Source organism: Terrapene carolina, unplaced genomic scaffold (genome assembly GCF_002925995.2).
Source record: "Terrapene carolina triunguis isolate 2854851 unplaced genomic scaffold, T_m_triunguis-2.0 Scaffold558, whole genome shotgun sequence".
Classification (NCBI taxonomy): Eukaryota; Metazoa; Chordata; order Testudines; family Emydidae; genus Terrapene; species Terrapene triunguis.
Window position 1 is genome coordinate 7,569,207 of NW_020664909.1, and position 22,466 is coordinate 7,591,672.

Below are 22,466 nucleotides of genomic sequence, written 5' to 3' on the forward strand. Positions count from 1 at the left end.
TTGCCTGGAGTGTGCTTCATTCCGTGTACTTGTAATAAGTCAGGGTCACCAAAGCTTTGATCCACTTTCAAGTCATCCACTCGTCCTTATTTTGTCGGGATGATGAAGCCCCTGAAGCTTTTACCACCCTGTTGCTTAACTGGAATGTCTGTTATGCTAAAACTTAAGATACCAGTCATGATAGTTGTCTGTATCTTTTAGTGTTGACTTCAGCCTTCTGTGTACTTAAATTACCAGATGTTCAAAACTGCTGGCTCACTTGTGAGGAAATGTCCAATGCATTTGAAGCATGACAATCTTGCATAGGCAACACTCTTGCAATGTGCCTCAGAAAGGACAAAGGTTATGCTGGGAATTACTCAGATGTCAGCCTAGAACTTAACTCAAAACACTTAACAGCACCTTGAACTTGTAGTTCCAGAAAGTATGATGCAACACTGACCCAAAAAATCTTGACTGCTTTCTACTTAATGTTTCTTAAAATTTAGTTGCTTTACTACAGTAGCACCTTAATGTTACTTTAACTCCAAATATCTAGATAGACATGGGAAAACTATCTCCAGTACACATCAAGGCTCCTTTAGAGATGGATCTAGGGAATACATGCTTCTGTAGAAGCACTTGGTTTTGTCCGTCATATAAATGAATTTCTTCTGGAGAACCATCTTTGTCCTTAGCTACTAAGAGAAACTAACAGAGATATCAAATATTGTACTGCCAGTAGACATGATAAATAATCCTTAGACACCAGTACCTAATAAAAGGCTTGATTATATTTCCAGTCAAATGATGCAGTGTAAAGAACTTGGACAAACCTGCTAACTAAATATAGTGAAGTACTGTCCCTGTATCTTCAGTGGTGAGAAGGTTACATGCTATAGAAATACTACTTAATCAGGGCTTGGGCTAAATTGCCTGTCTCTTGAACTCCCATGGAAACAGTTCAGAAACGAGTGCCTCATATAGCTGATACTTTACTTTGATGTGAGTGGTAACCACTTTGAATGAAAGCATCAATACTACCAAAACAATTTAACACAGCACACCTGAGGGCTTGTCTACGTAGTGTGGCAATGGGCACCTGATGAGGGATGTGAATATGAATGTGCACCAATGTATTGCACGCTAACTGATCCATGTGGACCCTGCTCGCGCACACTCAAAGCTCCCCAGTGTGTTAACTAGGACTGAAACATACTACATTAACGCACTCTAGGGAACTTTTAGTGTGCATTACTGGAGTCCACACAGGTCAATTGATGCACATTAGATTTTGTATTCCTCTGGTGTGCATTACAGCACCATGCAGACAAGCCCCTTGGTATCTGTTTCAGTTTGAGGGGACATGGCTGAACAGTAATAAACTTTTAATGTTAATAGGTGAGCGCTTTTTGAAGCCCAATATTAATTTCTTATTCCTCCTGCAGGATTATCTGACCTTTTTTGAAACACTAAAAGTTAGTGATTCAGAAGTGTCATTTATATAAAAGAATATTGATGTTCTAGATTGTTGTAGCCTAGCTTGGTTGGTTTGTTATACCACTTAGATTTTTTTCTGTAACAGAATGTCAATGTTTTCAAACACCTTAATCTCTGCAGGAAAATCTGTTGAAAATGGCTATTTAACTTTAATAGCACTGTTCTAGACATTGCAGTATAAAGTTGAAAGAGCCACTATAAAATCTGAGAGAAGTGAACATAGTGGATAGGAAAAAACCCTCCATTTTCTTTCAACACAAATGAGGGTGAAGTAACTTTAAAACTTCTGCCATGTTCTCTCTGCTGGAGTATTTTTGTTTCTATCTGCTTGAAAAGAATTTATATTGAAGCACTGCAATGTGGCTTGGGTATGAGAAGAAAAAAGCCACTTGGGGAAATTGCTGGGCTTCTTAGTCACCTGGAAAGAGCTACTTTGTTCCTTGTAGGTAATTGTTACTGTCTCCAGCATACTGTAAATGCAATATTCCCAAACCAAAATTTCGGCTTGACACTTGAACCTTTCAAAAGCTACCTTTTCTTTAATAAAGAAAGAGAGCCTTAAAATTTACTTAGGTGCTTAAAAGCTAACATTTAAGACAAAATATTGCATTATGGAGGCATCTGTTGCAATTCAGAAGTTAAAGTTGAGTTGACTTTGGTACTGAAGTAGGAAGTCAACAGCTTAGCTACTGAGTACAATATTTCATACCCCCAAAATTATGTCATTCTGTATAGATAAGTACAGAATTTTCTGAGGCTTTACAAATAGCAAAGTTTCACTTTTAAAGTGGATCCTATACAGCATGCTAAAACACACTGCTGTAAATCCCAAATAATTCTCCTAAGGGCATTACAAACATAGCCTACTTGGGATGAAATTACAGTTCAAAGTGTTGTGTTGGCTTCACTTGAAGATTTTTAAGGATTAGTAGTCTTGTTCTTCATGACTGAAAGTTTATCCTTCAGCGGGGACTGACAAATAATACTCTGCAGTGAGCTTTGTCAAAATGGCTGCCATCATATTCTTAAATACAGGATGCCCTTCAGGGCGGGGATCGTCTGACCCACTTTAGTGCACTCTCCACACAGTGGCCCCAACACTGATAGAGGTCTTGGAGCACTGTCATAAAATAAAACATTAAAAATAAATTAATGAAAACTAAAGGTACTTGATTATTACTTGCTATCACTACAGGGAAGAAAAGAGTCAGTTAAAAATGCCTTATCTGCTTCTTTTTATATTCAACATTTGGACTTTGGAAGCTAAAAGATAACTGTGTATTTTCTGAGTTTGTAAAAACTGGTTTTGATCTAATTAGAACATTACTTTATCTGTAGAGTTACTGATGGGTGTTCATAATCCTAACTCAACTTCAGTGTAGCTTGTTGTCTGGAAATGTAAAAGTAGCCTGACTTTAGAGGTGTTAAGCACTGCTTTTACCAAAGTTGGGAGGCTCACATTTTGAAATTCTACATAGCATGGCTGTCAAACATCTTGTGTAAAGCATAAAAATAGTCTTTCCGTAATGGACACAGAGTACAAATATATGGCTACGGTCCCCTCAGTTCCCAATGAAAGTTGCGTTGATGTCAGTGGGAGGCTTTCACATAACTATTTCGGGTAGAAAACAGGGCCTTGATGTATAGTAAGTCTTAAGCGCTCATTACCTTACTTTGGCATTCAGCATCACTTACTGGCGAAAATATAGTACTATTCAGGACAACTGGTATTTTTTCTTGGCCGTTTCCCCATTTATTTATTTATTTATTTTCTTGCAACAACTCTCAGTTCTTACCCTCTTTTATCCATTCTGTTGGTGAAAATGAGCCATTAAACAATTTGGACACAAATCTAGTGATTGGTCATGAGAGTTGCCACTCAAACTCAGTAAGATGAATAAGAGCAACAATAGTTGATTGCTCTGAGTCCAAGTTTTGTGCTATCTACAGATTTCTTAAGACACCTCTGCATCCTTGCTAATAGACATCACATTTGGAAGGCTATCTTCAGTACTGGAAAAGCTAGCAATTTATCACCAACGTGGGCAGCAGCCAAGCTCTCAAACTGTGTGTGGTTGGCCACAATCCTCAGTCAAGCCAGGTGCTAAAAAATAAATTAAATAAATAAATAAAACCTTGCTCTGTAGTGCTTGTGAAACTAGCCATGCAGTCATAGCTTAGAGTTAGGTCACAGACTCTAGTGAATGCATAACGGATGAAACTCAAACTATCATGTTAAAACTACAATGTAAGGTCTGTGCACAAAAATATCAAATACTGGGTTTGCTAGTAGAAAAAATAGCAAGAAGGCAGAAAAAATCAGTTTAGTCCAAATTTTAGTACTGCAGCATTACACATAAACGAGAACACATACTGAAACAAAACACTTGACTATGAGATTGTACAGGTATATGCAGGCATGATGATTCTCTAATTGAATAGAGAATCACTATAACTTTCTGTTGGAAATGAAATATTTAGACTACACCATGAGATTGACTTGGTAACATGGAATCAGAGAGCTTGAATTAACATTACTGATAATTTTAGGTACTCCCTTGTGAAATAGTTCCTGGTAACCCAGGAAAAAATAGGAGTAAGTCTTTATTCAGCAAGTTTACAGCAGATTGCATAAAGTAGATTAGCATATTTTTTAACACCTAGCAGTACCCTTAAGAGCCTAGATTCATTTAGAGTGCTTGCTTATTTTGAAACTTCATAACCATCACTGCAGCAGATACAGAAATTGAAAGTTGATGTTGCTTGTGTACTGGATCTGAAATCTGACTTGAAGACTTAAATTTTTGTCCTTGGTTTGAGTTGATAACTATAATACATCTATGATCTGCAGTAACTTACAGGGTGCTTGATTGCTTTAAATAGTTGAAGCTCAGATATTGAGAATGCACTGCAGTTTGCATACAAGTGCCTAACAACGGGAAAAAATAAAAAACGGCTGATACCGCCAATGCACTTTAAATTAGTTTTAATGTTCTAGGTCTTTTTTTGATGACTTCAGAGTGCCAACTCTTGCTGGGGGCCACTCTGACACATCCATCTCTCTATCCCTGCCTCCCACTGCCCTTCAGTGAGAGCCTACCCCGGGGAAGTGGGGCCGGGATCTCACTGGCTACCTGCGGCTGGGTGGGCGGGAGCTGGGGAGCTGCCCAGAAGAGAGTCCCGGTGACTGATCGCTGCAGTCGCTTCCACTGACGAGAGCCGCTTCCAGGGACATGCACAGTACGTGTCTCCAGAGGAGCTGCTTGGAGAGGGGGCTTCATGGTGAAGGGCGCCAATCCCTTCTGGCAGCACCAGCGTGAACCCCAGGGTGGCACATTGCACTGCCCTTGGTAACAGCTATTCAAGAGAAACAGCTGGGTGCTGCAGGGAGGGGCCACTGCTTTGCCTCCCCCAATTCTCTGCCTGTGCTATGTAGGCTGTTGTGGCTGCAAAAAAAAAAAATCCACTGGTGGCCGCATTTGAGAAACGCTGTTCTGTGTACAGACACACACAAATTTGGTATGGCCCTTGAGGATGAGCTCTGTTCTTAATTTCTAAAACTATTTGTCTTGGTCTTGAACACTTGATGAAGTTGTAAATATTGTAGAACTTTTAATAAAAGCAGTGAGGTGTCTGGCCCACTCAAAGAAGCTAATTTGTAAAATAGTGGATTGGGACTAAGTGCTGATGAATGGTGGAGTGAAAGTTAGTAGTGTAGATGAGTATTCAGCAGAAGAAAACGGATGGGGAGTGAAAGCAGGACAGACTAGCTGAGATAAGACATTAACAGTTCTGACTGGCTATTTCCTGTTAGGAGTTTCCCTGAACACTAAGACAAGATAGAAGTTAGAGAAGAGAGTCCTGTGGTGGATGACAAAAGTTCAATGTCTGACTTGGCCACAGACTTATCATATGGCATTGGACGCTTCACTCGCACTCTTTTTTTTTTTTTTTTTTTTAATCAGTAAATGTTGGTTAACATTGATTTCACCATAGAGACACAGACTGACACAAATATCTCGGTTGTTGATATCACAATTTATGGATAGGTAAAATAATAAAAATGCTGCTTAAGAACTTATTAGAGTTTGATTTAAGGATATTTACTTTGTTAGTCACATGTCAAAATAATGTTTTTTTAATGGTTACAAAGCTTCAACTGTTTGAATTTCAACATCTACTCATTATATAATTGTCCTGACACCGCCATAATTTCATGCAAATATGAACATTAAAATTGATCTTTAAGCCTTTTTGAAAATAAACATTATTCTTCAGTTATAAAAACAAAAATCAATTTCTGCCAAATCTAGTTATTAGTGTTGGTAATGAAATACATTGCTCAGCATGGGAACCCAGGAGCTGTTTTTTCTCTCCTGTGCATCAGTCCCTAAAACCTGCCTCCAGGGAAGTATAATGCAATAGAGTAATAAATTAAGGTTTTAAATGAAATGCAAAAATTACAGCTAAAGGTAAATACGTGCCTTTAGATTTGATGTTTGATGAAACTCAACTCAACTAACATAACATTTCTTTGTTTTTAGGTGCCTTGGCTGGACCAGTGGTTGATCCACATGTAACAGCAGTTTGGGGGAAGAATGTCACACTGAAATGCATAATTGAAATAAATGAAACAATAACACAAATCTCATGGGAGAAGATACATGGTAAAAGTACACAAACCATTGCTGTTCATCATCCTGAATATGGGTTTTCTGTTCAAGGAGAATACCAAGGAAGAGTGTCATTTAAGAACTACTCACTTACTGATGCAACTATCATCCTAAACAATATAAGCTTCTCTGATTCAGGAGAATATGTATGCAAAGCAGTTACATTCCCACTAGGAAATGCTCAGTCGTCAACAACTGTAACTGTATTGGGTATGTTTGCTTCTTAATATTATATTTGATTTTTTTTACCCCAAAACCCCCCCACAAAAAGCAAAACAAACTTCATAGGACTTGGCTACATGGAGACTTCATGTGTGGCAAGCTGGGGTCTGAATCTACAGCACACTGTCTTGCCATGCACTGATTGGCTATGTTTACCTTCCTACTGTACACTGAAAGTTCAGTAGTGGGATTTGACAAATGTTTCAAATATTGTTAGTGGGCTCCAGCTTTGTAAGGAAGTGATCAAATTTCTTAATGCTGTGACTTCCAAAAGTATATAACTCATTCTTCTGACTCAAGTTTATTTTAACAATCCTCTTGGCTGACTTAGAAGACAACACTGAGCAGGTGTTGTAATGCAGTATTAGTTGATTCATGAAGTTTTTTTGGTAGATGTAGTCACATCCACGAGAGCTCTACAAGCCTTTTGATTCAAAGTCATTTCTTAGTGATTTGGGGAGGACTTACATATTTTAAATCAGAAAATCAAAGCACTCTGTCAAATCCAAAAGATGAGAATAGTGTGTGCATTTTTTTTTTTTTTTTTAAAAAGGTAGGTAATACAGTTGGGCCTTAGGTGCAAGAAGGAGAAAATAAACATTGAGTGACGGAATTAATATACTGGTCAGTGCTTGCTGAGTGAAGAGATTCTGTGATGGGTTACAATAGGCTGAGATGAAATGTTTGACAAATATGTGCTAAAATAGTTCAGTTAATTAAAAACAAACTTTAACATTCTAGCATGTTTAAAATAAACATGAATGGGAGAAATTTCAAGCATTTTTATTTATAAGCTTTCTTCTCAAATTTTAGAAACAATTCAGCTAAAGGCAAAAAACCAACTTAACAAAGTTTGGCCTGAAATTTTGAATAAATAATATAGCTGTTGACTTGAATGGAAAAATCAATATGTAATTTAAAGGAGCTTTGTTAAGGATGTTCCAGGTGTATTGATCTGATGAGATACTAAATGACTGTAGGAAGGCTTTTGATGGTGAAATAAGTAAATTGCTGTGTACTATTTTAAAAAGAAACTGAATGGCTCATTAAAGGATTAGGGAGGGCACTCCAGCAAATATGAAGTAATTGTTCATTTCTCCCCCCCCCCCCATTGAGTATTTAAAATGCTTGAAGTAAAAACTTATCTGGGGCCTTGACTTACTAATCCACATTCTTATGTTTTCTTATTTGTTTGATATTAATGCCATGAACAATGGTTAAAATGAGTTTAGTTTACTTATAAATCAGTAATTTTAACTTAAACTCTGACTAGAGATTCATGCATGGAAGAAAAGCGTAGACAAACCCTCACAAATGTGAGGTGAAATGATGCATTGTTTCCATTCTGTAAGTAACTTTGCTCTTGGCTCTTAACAACTTTTTTGTAAAAAAGACCAGCTGTACTTAAGCAAAATAAAAATATTTGATGAAACCTCTAGTATGATGGAGAAATTCCTGAAAATAGCTGAATAATAGATCTTAAACATTTTAAGCAATAATGTTAGTTTTAATACACAGGGACATGTTTGGTGTGGCAGTGACTGTAACATAGCTCTAGAATTAATTTTTTGAGTTGGTATTTGTCTCCCAGTTACTCTACTAGCACAGTAAGTCATAGAACTGGTTCTGTGAAATATGGGCTATAGTTTTCTTTGTGTGATGCTATTTTCTACAGCTTGGATTTGAAGCAACATGTTTCTAGTTTCTCAGTTTTTTTTTTTTTTTCCCTTCAGTAAATAATTAATTTAAAAGGCTGAATGAGTAAAGCATTCCATGTTAAGTAAGGCACAAAAGAATTGCTTGTCAACTGCAGGCCTCTGTTGGGGAGGGGAGGAATGGGGCACCTTGAAAAATAGTTGGATATGAAGCAATTGTTTGTCGTAAGGGCAATCAGGAAGGCCTCTGCCCTTCAGACTCATTATAAGGACAGAGAAGACCGTGATTGTGGCTTAGATGGTGCATTGTGTAATACCCACGAGACACATGTTGTGTGGGTAGAAAGTCTCCAGGACTATAGTAACATGAAGAACAATACACGTTTTGAGTTTAGACCTGACACAGGTCATGCTACATTTTGACTTTAACCTGTAGCTGATGGGCAGGTATTTGGGAGGTGTGAACTTGGGAACCTTTGATTTGACCAGTAAAGTGAGATGTCCTTAAATATTGGTGGAGTTAAAGTATGACCATGTGTTGTCAGACAAAAAGCTGTTCTCCAAAGTCCTGTCTTAAATCAGGAATCCTACTTCAGTTTCCAGACAGGCTGCGATAAGCACTTGACTCTCAATTTTTTAGCTGCTGCTCTTAACCTGGAAAAGTGTTAAAATGAGTTATCAATAGGTACCATCCATTCATCGGGAATGCAGTGTCTGATCAAGTCTTGATGTATTACTGAGATCTGTTCCTTCCTCCCCATGTCTGTGTGGACTGCAGAATAGTCTATTACTGTCTAAGCTTTAATTTATAGTGCCTTGTTGCTATTATTTGTTAGGTGAGTTGGTTACATTGCACTGTATAGCCCCTCAAGCCCTTCTCTCAAGAATTTAGCATTTAAGTCTCTCCCATGCTTCCTTTTCTTTCTCCGATTTCCTGTAGGCTTCATCTTGAGCAGGATGGTTCTTAGCATCAATCTTGATACTTTTCTTGAGGAAGTGTGTTTTGCCTACTTGAAATGTTAGTTGCCTCACTTGAACTGGATTTTACCAAATAATTGAGTTTTGACTTGAGCTATTTAGTCCTGTTAAGAAAAAAAGTCACACATCTAGTAGTATTCAATGGATCAGAAAGCTTAAAAGCTGTTAAAACTGTAAGGGATTTTAGAAAATACGTGATAAATATAAAAGGAATGGTTTTCTCTTGTAAAAAAAGATATCTATATCTATCTCCTCTGTTTGATCTCCGTGAACAATAAATTCTGTATAAATTTTGTATATATTTACTGCTTTGAGCAATTCTATTCACGGTTGTGTTGTCTTGTAGCTTTTCTTCACCTCTTGAATTTCTGTGATGGAAGGTATTGCTGTTAAGATGAAGGATATGGAAGATGGAGAAAGATGTATTATCAAAGGTGTTCACTTTTTTGGCAATTTGGTGTTTCGAAGAACTGTTGCTTTCTGGGTCTGAGTGATGATCCATCCTTATGTGTATTCCACAAGTGGGTGCACATGTGTAAATAATTTTGTCATTTTCATAGTGTAGTTTAGTATAGTAAACATCTCCCTGGCCAAGGAACACAATCCCTTGTCACCTGGGGACTATGCCAAGGATCCCAGGCTTCAAGAACTGTCTCTCTCATGCGCATTCATTTTCCATTAGCGACGAGTATTAATGGTGCCTCTGTCTGGGTGAGGCACACGTTTTGGTGAAGTGTGGCATCTGTAAGGCCTTCCAACCCAGAACTAGAGTGAGCCCCATCTCTGCAAGTTCCTCATAGAAGAGGTAATGAGGCCCCTGGTGCACTCTGATCCTGGCCAAGGAGACTGCCCTGTACAGTGGCCTCCACTGATATGTAGTGCCCCTCTGAGCACGAGCCATTGTGTGGAGTTGCTGGCACTGAAGCCTAAGGACAATCCCCACCATAAGAGTAAGAAACACTCTTATGGGCATAACAGCAGACCCACACAGTGGACTACTTATAAGAGATTAGTTCCCTCCCCTACCTGTACTAGGTCAGGTGAGACGCAGCACTTGGATCCAGCAGTACCAATGCTGGCGGGTAAAGCAAAGAAGCAGGATCTGTTGGTACCAGTGGTGACCTCGGTCCTGGGACACTTAGAGCATCAGTCTACAAGAATAGTTCTGGATGCTCCATCAGTGCTGCCTTGCCAGCACGCTGACCCAGGTCACTTTGGAGTCTCAACAGGCATCCCGTGGACTCAGGATGTAGAAACTTTCCTAACACCAGAGGAGGTATTCCTGCTATACCTGCAGTGTCTACTCCTCATGGGTCCGTCCATTCTTTGCGATGTCCCCACACCTGAGGATGAACTGCTGTTCCTGCTGCAGGAGAGGCCCCTTTCCCATCCATTGGCCCGAGCCCTCTGGTACTGATAGTCCTGCCATTTCTGACAGAACGAGTATCCAGCTCAGGAGTCTCAGGGTGTAGCCCCATTGACATATCCACTGCTGTGCAGGAGCCTGGACATGCAGCCGAAGCACCCTTATCTGCCTGGCTAGGACATTCTCTTCCCCCCCCCCCCCCCGTCTCCCGAGAAGCCTGGTACTGCTTCCCCGTGGGCCCTCCCAGATGGATGGACCCCTCGTTCTGACCCTACTGGAGCCCATTGGGCATGTACCACAGACAACCAGCACCATTGCAAGGATCCTATCATGCCTCAGCATGCCAACCAGCTCTGTTGGTATATGAGGAGGAAGACATGGAATCGGTGCCACCAGTTCTAAATGGAGCCTCCTCCTCACCAGATGAGGTGGTCATCCTTTTGCTGCTCTCTCCACCAGATGACTACTGGTGGTACCAAGAACTTCTGCAGAGAGTGGCTACCAACTTAAAAATTCCACTGGAGGAATTCCAGGACCCCCAACATAGTCTCATGCACATCCTTCAGCCACAGGGAGAGTGCATGTGGCCCTTCCTATAAACACTGCCATGCTGGAACCAGCCCAGATCATTAGGCACACACCAGCATTGTGTGCCCCCACTCCGAAAAGAGCCAAGAGACAATACTTTGTGCTGGCTAGAGGGACCGATTTCCTATATACACCTGGCTTCTAATTCGTTGGTCATTCAGGTGGCTTTGGAGTGGGCACGTCAGCACCTGCAGGCAAGGCTCTGCTGGCTAAGTACAACTTCACCATATACAGTAGGCTGGCAGAGTTTAAGTACAAGTGCCCTGCAGATGACCAGACCCAGCTCTAGGCCTTAGTGAATGAAGGAAAATTTGTGGCAAAATTGGCCCTCCAGCTGACACTGCATTCCATTCTGTGTGAGTGCACAGAATTCATGTCCCCTGCAGATTTCTTTGCTTCCCCGCAGAAAAATGACTTTCTGACAGGGAAGCAAAGAAAAGCTGCAAGAGCAGTCACACACCACTCCCTAGCTGCACAGGTACATCATTTCAGGCAGCCAGTAGAGAGGTAAATCACCACAGGGCTGGGGACATCCTAGCCAGTGGCTCCAACCCTGAGCTGGGATCAGCTGCTAGTCCCGGCTGGGCTGGAGACAGGAGAAGACAGGACTTTCTCTTCTCCTGCAAGGAGTGGCTGGAGCTGTCTCAGACCCACCCCCAGAAACCTCCCCCAGATGCAGGAAGCTTAGCATCCTCCCCTGCTTCCTGACCCCATCGCTCCTCAACTGTGGGTAGGGGAGGTCACGGGGAGCTGCTCCCCCATCCGCCCAACCCCTGTGCATCCGGACCTCCCATCCCCAGACACCCCTTCCGAGCCTCACCTGTACACCCAGAACCCCCCTAGCTCTCCATACCCAAACCCCACCGCACCAGACTTCCTCAACCCCCTGCAACTGGAGACCCCTGCACCCAGATCCCCTGCCTCTGGACCCCTACCCCTGCATCCAGGCCATCCCCCACTGAGCTTCCCTGAACTCAGACCCCTACCCTGATGAGCCCCACCACCCTGAGCCCCCCCATCCAGACCCCCAGGCCACTGACCCCCCCCCAACTAGCTGTACCCAAACCCCCACCCCACCAAGCCCTATTTCCTCAGCACCCAGATCCTTCTGCTGAGCCCCAACCATCTTCACCTGAAAGCCCCTTCAGAGTTGCACTTGGAACTCCCCTAACAAGCCTCTGTGAATCTAGACACCCCCTCCCCACTGAGCTGCCTGCACACAGATTGTCCCTCACAGAATCCTCTCACCCCATACCTGTATCCCCCCCCAAAACTGATCCCTTCCACACTTGGATCCTGCTTGGTTGAACCTGCCTGCCCCACACCTGGGGCAGAGGGGCAGGGCCCCAGGGTGTTTCTGGGGCAGGCTCAGGTCTTGTGCTGTCTGAGTCTGTGTCTGGAGGGTCGGGGAGCTGCAGGGTGATCTCCCACCTTCATGCAGCCAGTGGCCTCTGCTCCCTGCTGCCATGCTGGAGCCTCTGCATTTATTTATTGACAAATAAAACTTGCAGAATTTTTAATTTTTTGGCACAGAATGCCCTTAGGAGTACCCATTCCTTGGCCACCGGACTCACGATGCACAGGGACTCGTGGCTTCAGTCTTGTGGTTTCCCGAGGGAAGTCCAAAACACCATCAAGGATCTCCCTTTCGAAGAAGCCGATCTTTTTAGTGATAAAACAAAAAGTGCGTTCTCTGGGATCCATGTCACCAACAGTTTTCAAGAGCTCCTTGCCTTTCTCATGGGGATCACCAAGGGAGATGCGTTTCTGTTCTTTCTGCCTCAAGCACAGGAAGAGTCTTTTCGAGGGCAAAAGCATACAGGGAGGACACCCTGCTAACTAATATCTCCTTATCTTCACCAGATGAGGCTGTGATGCCTCCCCCAACTTCTGACAGACTGTGCCAGATGGTTTGAAGAGCTAATAAAACAAATTGCCTAAGTCAAGATCTACTTGGAGTAGGTTGAAGAGTCCCATCATAAGCTGTTAGACATTCTACACATAACAGCCTTCTATCAAGTGGCATTGCGAGTAAATGAGACTTTACTGGAATCTTTCAAGACCATCTAGCAGACCCCAGCGACGATATCACGTACATATATAAATGTGCAGATTAAAATTATTACATTCCAGCCATAACTCAATTTCTGTTTACATACCCTCCCCCTAATGCCTTGGTTGTCGACAAATGGGTTTTGGCGTTTATAGCCTCAGGTTATTCCATACATTTCACCTCCATCTCCCCAGTTCACCCTCCTTCCTTGTTCCTTTTCATGGACCCATCTCATGAGCATTTACTGAGACTAGAAGTCATTTCTGTCATGTGTAGGGGTTATAGAAGCTGTTCGAGTCCCAGCAGAGGGAAGGGATTCTGGTCCAAAAAAGCCTCTGGATGCAGAAATTCAGGATGGTGACACTCACAGGTATTTTTCCATTGCTGTATTCTAGGGATTGGTTTTTGGATTTTGATCTTGAGGATGTGTCTTTTCGCATCGTGATTCACTCCTCCCATGAGATGTTTTCTTCATTTCATAGTCCACCAGGATCACTTGTATTGTGCTTCCCATCAGTTTCTTCTGCTCTGAGGGTATTGTTGAAGGCCCTGGCAGTAGTCTACCTTCATTGACCTGGGATGGTTGTCTTTCCATTCCGTCATGATTCTGTTCAATGGCCACTCTTACAGCAAATTTGTCTCTATACTGAAGACAGCTTTGTCCCTTTTCCACACGTTAGGAGTTGAGCTAAACAAACAAAAATCCACTTTGACCCCACTGCAACTGGATTCCTAGGATCTTCTCTTGGTGCCATAATAGCCAAAGGTTACCATGCCAGGGACAGATTTGATACAAACCACACTTAAAAATTCAAATAAGTCCAAAGACTATGTCAAGAAATTGTCTAGTATTTTTAAGACACATGGCAGCTTGTGACGCAGCATGCCAAGTTACATCTTTGCTGTTTCCAGGGATGGCTCAGAACAAGTGCAGTTTAGACAAGATAGTATCTGTCCCTCATTGAGTATTGGGTTGACTCAGTTGGTGGCAGGACCTGTCCAAAGTATGTACAGGAGTTCCCTTCACCCAATCTCCTGCTATCACTAACTTCAAATTATTCCTCATGGGGTACACATATAGGGGAACACACAACTCAGCGCAAATAGTGTGCCCAGCACTTAGCTCTCAATTTCAGGAAGTTGATTTGGAGACGTCAGGAATACCTGTATACACCTTATTCCCTTTCTCAGGAACCAGTCTGTCGTGGTCATGACCGACAACGTAGCATTGGTGTTTTTATATAAATCATGAAGTGAGAGGCGATATGCTGTGCTGAGCATCCCTCTGTGCAGAATCGGTGAAGTTAAGGAACTGGTGTACAATGAAGCACATGCTCATCTCACCCTTTTACTTCCAGGCATACAAAACACCAGAGCCAACCACCTGAGCAGGCACTTCTCCCTGGTTTGCAGGTGTGAGTGCGACTCTCCGACTCGAGCATATTTTCCTAACCTGGTGATTCTTGGAAGTGGACCTCTTTGCAACCACTGTGAAAATAAAGTGTGAAATTCTGCTCTGTGTGGGGATAGGAGGAGGTCATCAGGTCATAGGGGCCGCATTCCTCACATATTGGACAAAGGGCCTTCTCGCTGCATATTTATCAACACTATTGCTCCTGAAGGTGCTGAACAAGATCAAGCAGGACAAAGCCAGGGTTATCCTAATTGCACCGATTTGGCTGAGAGACGTTCCTTAACTGATTTGTCTCACTTCGTGTCTGTCCTTGCTCCTTCTAATCATTCTCCATTTGTTATCCCTCAGTTCTGGGCACTCTTCCTCTCAGAGCTTGACTCCTCGATGGTTCTTGGGGATTAGAGGTTTCTTACTCGATAGAGGTAGAACAGATGCTATTAAACAGCAGAAAGATCTGTAGCAGAGCTAGCTACACCTCTACCCCGATATAATGCTGTCCTCGGGAGCCAAAAAATTTTACCGTGTTATATCAAACTTGCTTTGATCCGCCAGAGTGCTGCTTTATCACGTTATATCCGAATTCGTGTTATATCGGATCGCGTTATATCGTGGTAGATGTGTACTTTGAAAAGTAGAGAATTCATCACTGGTGTTTTCACTGGCAGTTTTTCCTACCCATTCCCTTCTTGGCTGTTCTTGATAATCTTTTGGAATTAAGGTGGTCAGACCTTAGTTTGAGTTCTGTCAAAGATTTGGTGGTAATCACAACTTTCCATTTTCCAGTGGAGGGGGCTTCAGTATTTGCCTACCCCACAATGACAGAGTTCATTAAAGCACTGATACATTTATTCCCACAAATAAGCCAACCTACTCTGGTATGAGGCTTGAACTTGGTCCTTAACTGCCTCATGAAACCTCCATTTGTGCCTCTAGCTAGTTGTTTTCTGTTCCACTTACCTATTAAAATGACATCACTTCTGCCCATGGGCCAGATAGGGGCATTAATATTGGACCCCCTTCACAATATTAAGGAAAACATTTTATTACAGCCTCAAACTTCTTCTTAAAACATTCTTCGATTTCCACACTAACCAGGCAAATATACCTTCCTCTGTATGTGTGGCTTCCCCCCCAATTTTCCAGCCACACCAGTCCAGGGAAGAATCTGCATTCCATACGGTGAATGTTGGGAGTGTTAGCTTTGTATCTGGACAGAGCCAGACCATTTAGAAACTCTCAGACTGTTTCTTTTGTGGACAGATCAGAAGGATCTACACTTTCCACCAAAAAGACTTCAAAATGCGTTTCTGGGTATATTCTGACTTGTTACGAGATCACTAATGTTCTGTCCCTTTCTAGAGTAATTGCCCACTCAACTAGATCTCAATCCACTTCTATGGCGCTGTTGAAAAGTGTGCCAGTCACTGAAATTTGCAAAGTCGCAACTTGGCCATTAGTTCAGTTTTTCCAAACGACGAATCTTGGTACACGCTTCCAGATCAGATGCTGCTATTGACAGTGCTGTTTTGTCAGCAGTCTTAAATCCGACTCTGAAGCCGCTCCCTCCTATGGATACTGGTTGGCAGTTGCTTGAAGTGGAGCACCCATCAGGACACTAATTGAGAAAGGAGAGATTGTTTAATTTTACAGGAACTGAAGTTCTTAGAGATGTCTTGATAGGTGCTCCACTGTTTGCCCTTTTCCCCCTCTGCTTTGCAGCCTTGTCTTTTGGGACCTCATGATAGAGAAGGAACCGAGGGCCGTTTGTCTGCTTTGCTTTGTGCATCCTTGATACAGGACACGAGGTCTGGAGCCACATTCGTGTGCTCAACAGACACTGCTACCGAAAATGTCAAAGATGTACCTGAAGTGGAGTGCACATAGGGGGATGCACCTTGAAGAACTCGTGTTACTGTACAAGTGACATCTGCAAGCGGCATTATTTAAACAATAGACTACGTTTGGATTAAGTAAGAATTCTACGTTAGGTCAAGAATTGGTGGATGACTTACTGTATTCACTAGGCAGATGCATAATTGAACCTTATTTATAAATAAAATATACAAATTAAGCGAGAGCTTGACTTTTAAGTTAATACTGACTACTGTAAGAATTATTTTCTTTTAAATATAAACTGCAGTAGAGATGCTGCTGGACACAGAGTTCACAAAAGGTTGGGCAGTTGGATATTCCCCATTAGTACCTTGTAGCGTGGGAGTGAAATAAATCTCTTATTTGTAACTGGTATAACATTCATAAGTAGACTAAATTTCCTTGCACTTAAAAAGTTTGATTTCTTCAGAGGCTTCCCTGAATGTATATGAGTTCAGCCTTCCTGGATGTCATTGATTCTTGGGCATCTCTCAGGTCTTCCCTGATGTTGGGTTTTTGCATGTTGATTGTCTTGATTTAAAAAAAAAAAAAAAAGAAGAGCTTAGTTCTGAGTAGTAAAAAGAATCTGTTTTATGGCCAGAGCATAATGCTGCAAGCCACGCTGTTAACTACCAAAGATAGTAGGCTAAAGGACATAACGTGGTCTGATTTGTTTAATAGCTTCTGGAACAAGAATCTTTAGTGCAGTTGCTCTTTAACTAAAAACAAACAAACAAAAACCCCCACCCCGATATCTATGAAACTAGCTAGGTGGTAGCACTTCAGGTACACAACAAAGATGATTTGGGTTCTGAGAAAACACTGGTGCAGGAGATGCGTAGTTGTAGATAAGTGCATCATACATTTCTATGAAGTGTGTAAAAATTGAATAAATGTAAGTTAAGCTATAGAATTGCTTAAGTAAATGTGTAAAATATAGTGTCTTCCTGGTTAGTAAAACCAATCCCACCAAATGTAGCCTAAAGGCTATATTTAGTTGCAGTTCACATGTTTTAATGGTTATCAACCAAATGAGCATCAACCTTACCTTAGAGAGGGAAAATCAAATACAGATGCAAAGCTAGATTAAAATAAATGATTTAAAACAAGGTTTCCTGCTTGCTGATTAAAATTTGATTTATATCACTTTGATTTTAAATCAGTCCACCCTGGCAGTGTTCAGCACAGGGGTGTCAGAGCTGTCAATTGTTCAGATTACTTTAAAGTATCCATTGTGTCATCAGCTTTACCTGCTGGTTAACAAATCGGCCTTAAAAACGAGTTAGTAGCTGTAAACTATTGGGATAAAATGTACATACAGGAAATGAAGTGAGGTTAATTAAACTTTTCTGTCTTGACTGAAAACATACTTAATTAAACTTTTTATTTCAATAGTTGAACCCATTGTGAGCCTAACAAAGGGACCAAACTCTTTAATAGATGGTGAAAATCAGACAATAGCAGCCATTTGTACAGCAGCCACTGGAAAACCTGCTGCAGATGTTGATTGGGAAGGAGGTCTTGGAGAAATGGAATCCAGTTCTACTTTATTTCCAAATGAAACTGTGACAGTTGTCAGTCAGTACAAACTCATACCCACCAAATTTGCCAGAGGAAGACGCATAACTTGCGTTGTGAGGCATCCAGCTTTGGAGAAGGAGATGAGATATCCTTACACATTGGACATACTATGTAAGTATACAACAAGTTAACTATTGCTTTTACAGCTGTTATTCTTTCATATTACAACTAGGCCTTATAGTACGTTCCATCAGTAGACCTGCAAGCAGTGTACAAAGAAGGTCATTATCATTGCCCCATCACACAGATGGGGAAACAGCCATGGAGAGGTGAAGTGAGTTGACCAAGGACTTGCAGCAGGCCACTGGCCGAGCCGGGAGTAGAACCCAGGTCTCCTGAGACCCAATCAGTTGCCCTACTTGCTGAGACACATTATCTTTTAACTTTTAATTAACTTGATTTAATTACCCATTTATATTCCTCATATGTTTCTTCATGGACTTATTTTTTAACAAATGTGACTAATACTCAGATGTTGAAGCTGAAAGAATTCAATTCCTCTTCTTCAGCTTTACAGGGACTTGTTATAAGTAAAATCTGTTTTTCCATTCAACAAGAATTGAAGTATTTAAAAATATTTGAAATGGTAATTATCATTTCACACTTGGAATAATACAAGGCATGATATTCCCAAAACTTCAGTGATGAAAAAATGTTAAGGGGTAACTATGCTTAACCAGCTCACTCACTACACTACTGAGAGTATTAGAGGTAGAGTGGATAACTTGAGAATCCCTCCACTTGGAAGTCTACTTTTTTTTTCTTAATATAGATCTTTTGGCTTGTTAAACTTGAAGTCCCTGAAAGAAACAAGTGACAGAAGATAAATTGCCAAGCCCTCCTCATTATTTGATCCTAAGGCCTACCTTGTCAGAATATTCTTCATAACTTCGTAACTGCACCTTCTATCTCAGCTGTTGAAATATGCAGAACTTTCATCTGTTAGCAATGTTTTTGTCTTTATTGCAGCAAATAAGTTTCTATGTATGACCAGATAATTTTGGATTCTGCATATTTACTATTGTTAGCATATCACAAGCAAAAAGTATGGCATATGTACTTAAATTTCAGTTCAGTAACAAATAAAATGATAAAAGACCTCTTTCTTGCCCTTTGCTGTTGAGTTTCTGGCTACCTGAAAAACTGTCTTGATGGTCACAGATTAAACCCTAACAAATGTAGGGCTTGTTTACAGTGCCCTGCAGTTTGGATTATGGGAGTGTGACTAGTATTGCACACCAAGTGCTGATCTGCAACTCCCCCATGTGGGTGCTGTGGGTGTGAACTAAGAGATTCTTAAAACAGGACTACATTAATATGAATTTAGGAACCTCTTAGTTCACACCCACAGCATCCACGCAGGGGAGTTGAAATGCAGCACTTGGCGTGCAGTCCTTTTCACACTACCATAGTCCGAACTGCAGTGTAAGACATAGCCTTAGCATATCTCCCTAAATTGACCAGTAATAATGCTGTGATCTGGTGGATTGCTGATTTTGACAAGAGTTGCCCCCAAAATAAATTCCGGTCAGTTTCTCCCCAATGAAGAGTAACTTCTAACTTATCATAAATAAGTTGAATTTCTTAAAACTTTACATTGTATGCTATGTTGGTCATTTTGATGTGCTGTTACAAACTTTAGTCCACATAACCCAAAACGGATGCCTAAAGTTGGGCTACCAAATATATGGCCAGAGTTTTCGAAAGTCCAGAAAAATTTGGGTTCCTAAGGATGCAAAATTTAGCTTTAGGCATAGATTTTCAAACGCAAACTATAACACACTAATGCGTGCACAGGAGATGGGGAAAGGAAGTGTAGGATGTAGATCTCAGACTAGAAAAAGATTGTAGTTTACATCTATTGATCGGTTAGAGTAACTTAATTAATACTTCAGAAAAGCACCTGAGTGGTGAAAAGATTTTAAAAAGATACTTTCTCTCCTTCTTACTAACATCGGGTCCCTTGCTGTAACCTGTTCGATCAAAAAATTAAATATTTACCATCAGTTACTAGTTGGTGGCATAAACACATGACCAAAAGAGAATTTTCAGTAAATTTAAACAACGGTTTCTTTTTATGCTTACCACTTGTAAACGATTTGGTGTATTGGGGGTGGGAATGACCTTGAGACTTAAGTATAATTATTGATTTTTTTTTTTTGGCCTTCAGCCATCTTGGGAAATACCATAATAAATGAACTTATGGTCTGAGAATGCTATCAATAGTAAAATTATTAACATGAATCAGGAAACATTTGAAATTGTATTTAAAGACTAAAATTATGACCTATTCCAAGTCGTACACAACCTCCTATAACATAACCTTACAGTATCCTATCAAGTAAACCCACTATTAAAAACTTATAAGAATTGTCTTTCAAAAATATTCGTTACAAATGTGTTCTATTGAATCAATGAACTTTTAACAATTTTTAGAACAGTCTATATTGGAGGAGTGGCTAGTTTTATTGTCTGTAATTGAATTTGGACAGAACTTTAGACTAAGTTATGCATCTTTTCCCCAATATTAGTTGAAAATGAATAAACTTTAACACCTTCCAAAACAAATTATAAAAAGGTATGGGGCTTCATACTCATGACAACCTGCCTACTGTTCTTATAAAATTGTGTTGAGCATGGATAGAGAAACAGTTCTGCTTAGTGCTTTTGTTTCAACGTATATTAACAGTCTTCAACTGAGTTCTGGATCTCTGCACTTGAATCTGAGTAGAGTATTTTACTGGAGTAGTCATAAATAAATATAAAAAGCAAGTTGAGAACTGTAAATACTCCATCCAGGCCCTGTGCCCTGATACACAAATAAGGAAATTGTCACTTTAAAAAAAATGTGTAAATATAAAATAAATATTAACTGAATACCGAGGCAGTCCTGTTGAGAGAGACTACCAGTTTTTAAACTGCTACTCTCTACATGTCATTTGCACTAGTGAGTAGTTAGGATGCAGCTTTGTTCTCTCCAAACACTCGTAATGACAATAGCTGAAGAGAGACAGGCATAACAAGAAAATTGCCAGTCAGTCTCTATAACGTAACCTTTCTGGCCTAGCCCAGTAGCAATAACCAATATCCATAATATGCCTCAAACATAAATTAATAACACTAAACAATATAAGAGTTGGAAAGATGTGGCTTCAGTGAGAAGAGCTATATTTCAAGTCTTGCTCTCCTTTTCAATCTTTGTGCCACCTGCATTTGGAGGAAGTAGTTGAGCCTGCTGTCCTGGACTCAGAGCAACTATCCTACTCTGAATTCTGATCTCGTATTACTTAAGTGTGCTATACCTTTACTTTTTACTGTAGCAGACTTTCAGTTGGTGTGTCAATTATATTTGAATGTTTACATTATGTTGCAGTATACCATGAATTTTCCCCAAGCATATCAGTGGAAGGCTTACAATAAGTGTGTATTTAAAACTGTCAGACATTTTCTACAGCTGGGTTAGGGTGAGATTGTAGGGTCAAGACTGCTAATACTAAGGGGTTGAAAGAAGTTGGGAAGATGGCATTCAGATTGGAGCCATTATCACTATTAATTGTCTTTTGAGTCCTTTGAAAAGAAATAAAACAAAATTAAACACAGAATACACTAAAGTTCCTTGTGGGTTTGACTAGTAGTATTAACATAGGCACAGTGCAGATGCCTACTACAGTACAATTATTAGCCAAAAGTTACTCATGTCGTATGTGCAATTCATCATTTATCACTGTGTAATATGAATTTTTTGAATTCACAGAATTTGGTATATTTGAACTATTGACGTTAACACTGCATTATGCTAAAAATTGGCATTGTTGATGTAAAGACCATATAATTATCTCAGCTTGTTTCAGTTAACAAACTGAAAACTAATGGGACCCACTGATTTGCTTTACGTTAAGCCTCTGATGCCAACCACCTGTGTATACATGTCATTTACTAAGCTTTCCAGGTAGGACTACCACTGCTCATTGGAGATTAAGCACTACCATACTGTTAGTTAAATACAACATGTAGACATGTCATTCTAAACAATGCATGTCTCCTTTTAAAGAACGTAAATTTGAGTATTGGCATGTGAAATTGTACATATTTTATAGATGCCCCTGAAGTTTCAGTAACTGGGTATGATGGAAATTGGTTCATTGGAAGAGAGCATGTTCAGCTCCGGTGTAATGCCGATGCAAATCCACTGCCCATGGAATTTACATGGACCAGGTAAGTGTTCATGAAAACCAAAGATGAATTTTTCCATTTAAGTACACAATTAATATTTTAATAGTAGAGAGTTTTGAAAGGTGTTACTGGCTTATGACATAGTGGAAACTAGGCCCTTTCACTGCTTCTAGCTTGTCTGGTTCCAGTACACGACTAATGCTCGTTATATGTAGTTAGAAATGACTGCTTTTGAAATATGTCCCATATTGATGGATCAGACATATGGATTCCTACAGGTGGATGTTTTAAAGGAAAACATTGGCCTTATACAATTGATGGCTCCTAAGGAAAGGGGAACAGTAGCAACTGGGGTGGGAAAGTACAAATAAAGAATTATTGTTACTCTGAAGTCTGAACAGTTACCAATACT

The 22,466-nt window shown here is 40.5% G+C and overlaps 1 protein-coding gene across 1 annotated transcript in view; it reads left to right on the top strand.

The window, feature by feature from the left end:
* The window catches only part of NECTIN3 (nectin cell adhesion molecule 3), a 71,734-nt gene that overhangs the window by 26,644 nt on the left and 22,624 nt on the right, over positions 1-22,466 (top strand). The window contains exons 2-4 of the mRNA XM_024200346.3: positions 6,024-6,362; positions 17,696-17,992; positions 21,979-22,096. Of these exons, the coding sequence (XP_024056114.1) occupies positions 6,024-6,362; positions 17,696-17,992; positions 21,979-22,096 (754 nt within the window). The remainder of the gene's footprint in view (positions 1-6,023; positions 6,363-17,695; positions 17,993-21,978; positions 22,097-22,466) is intronic.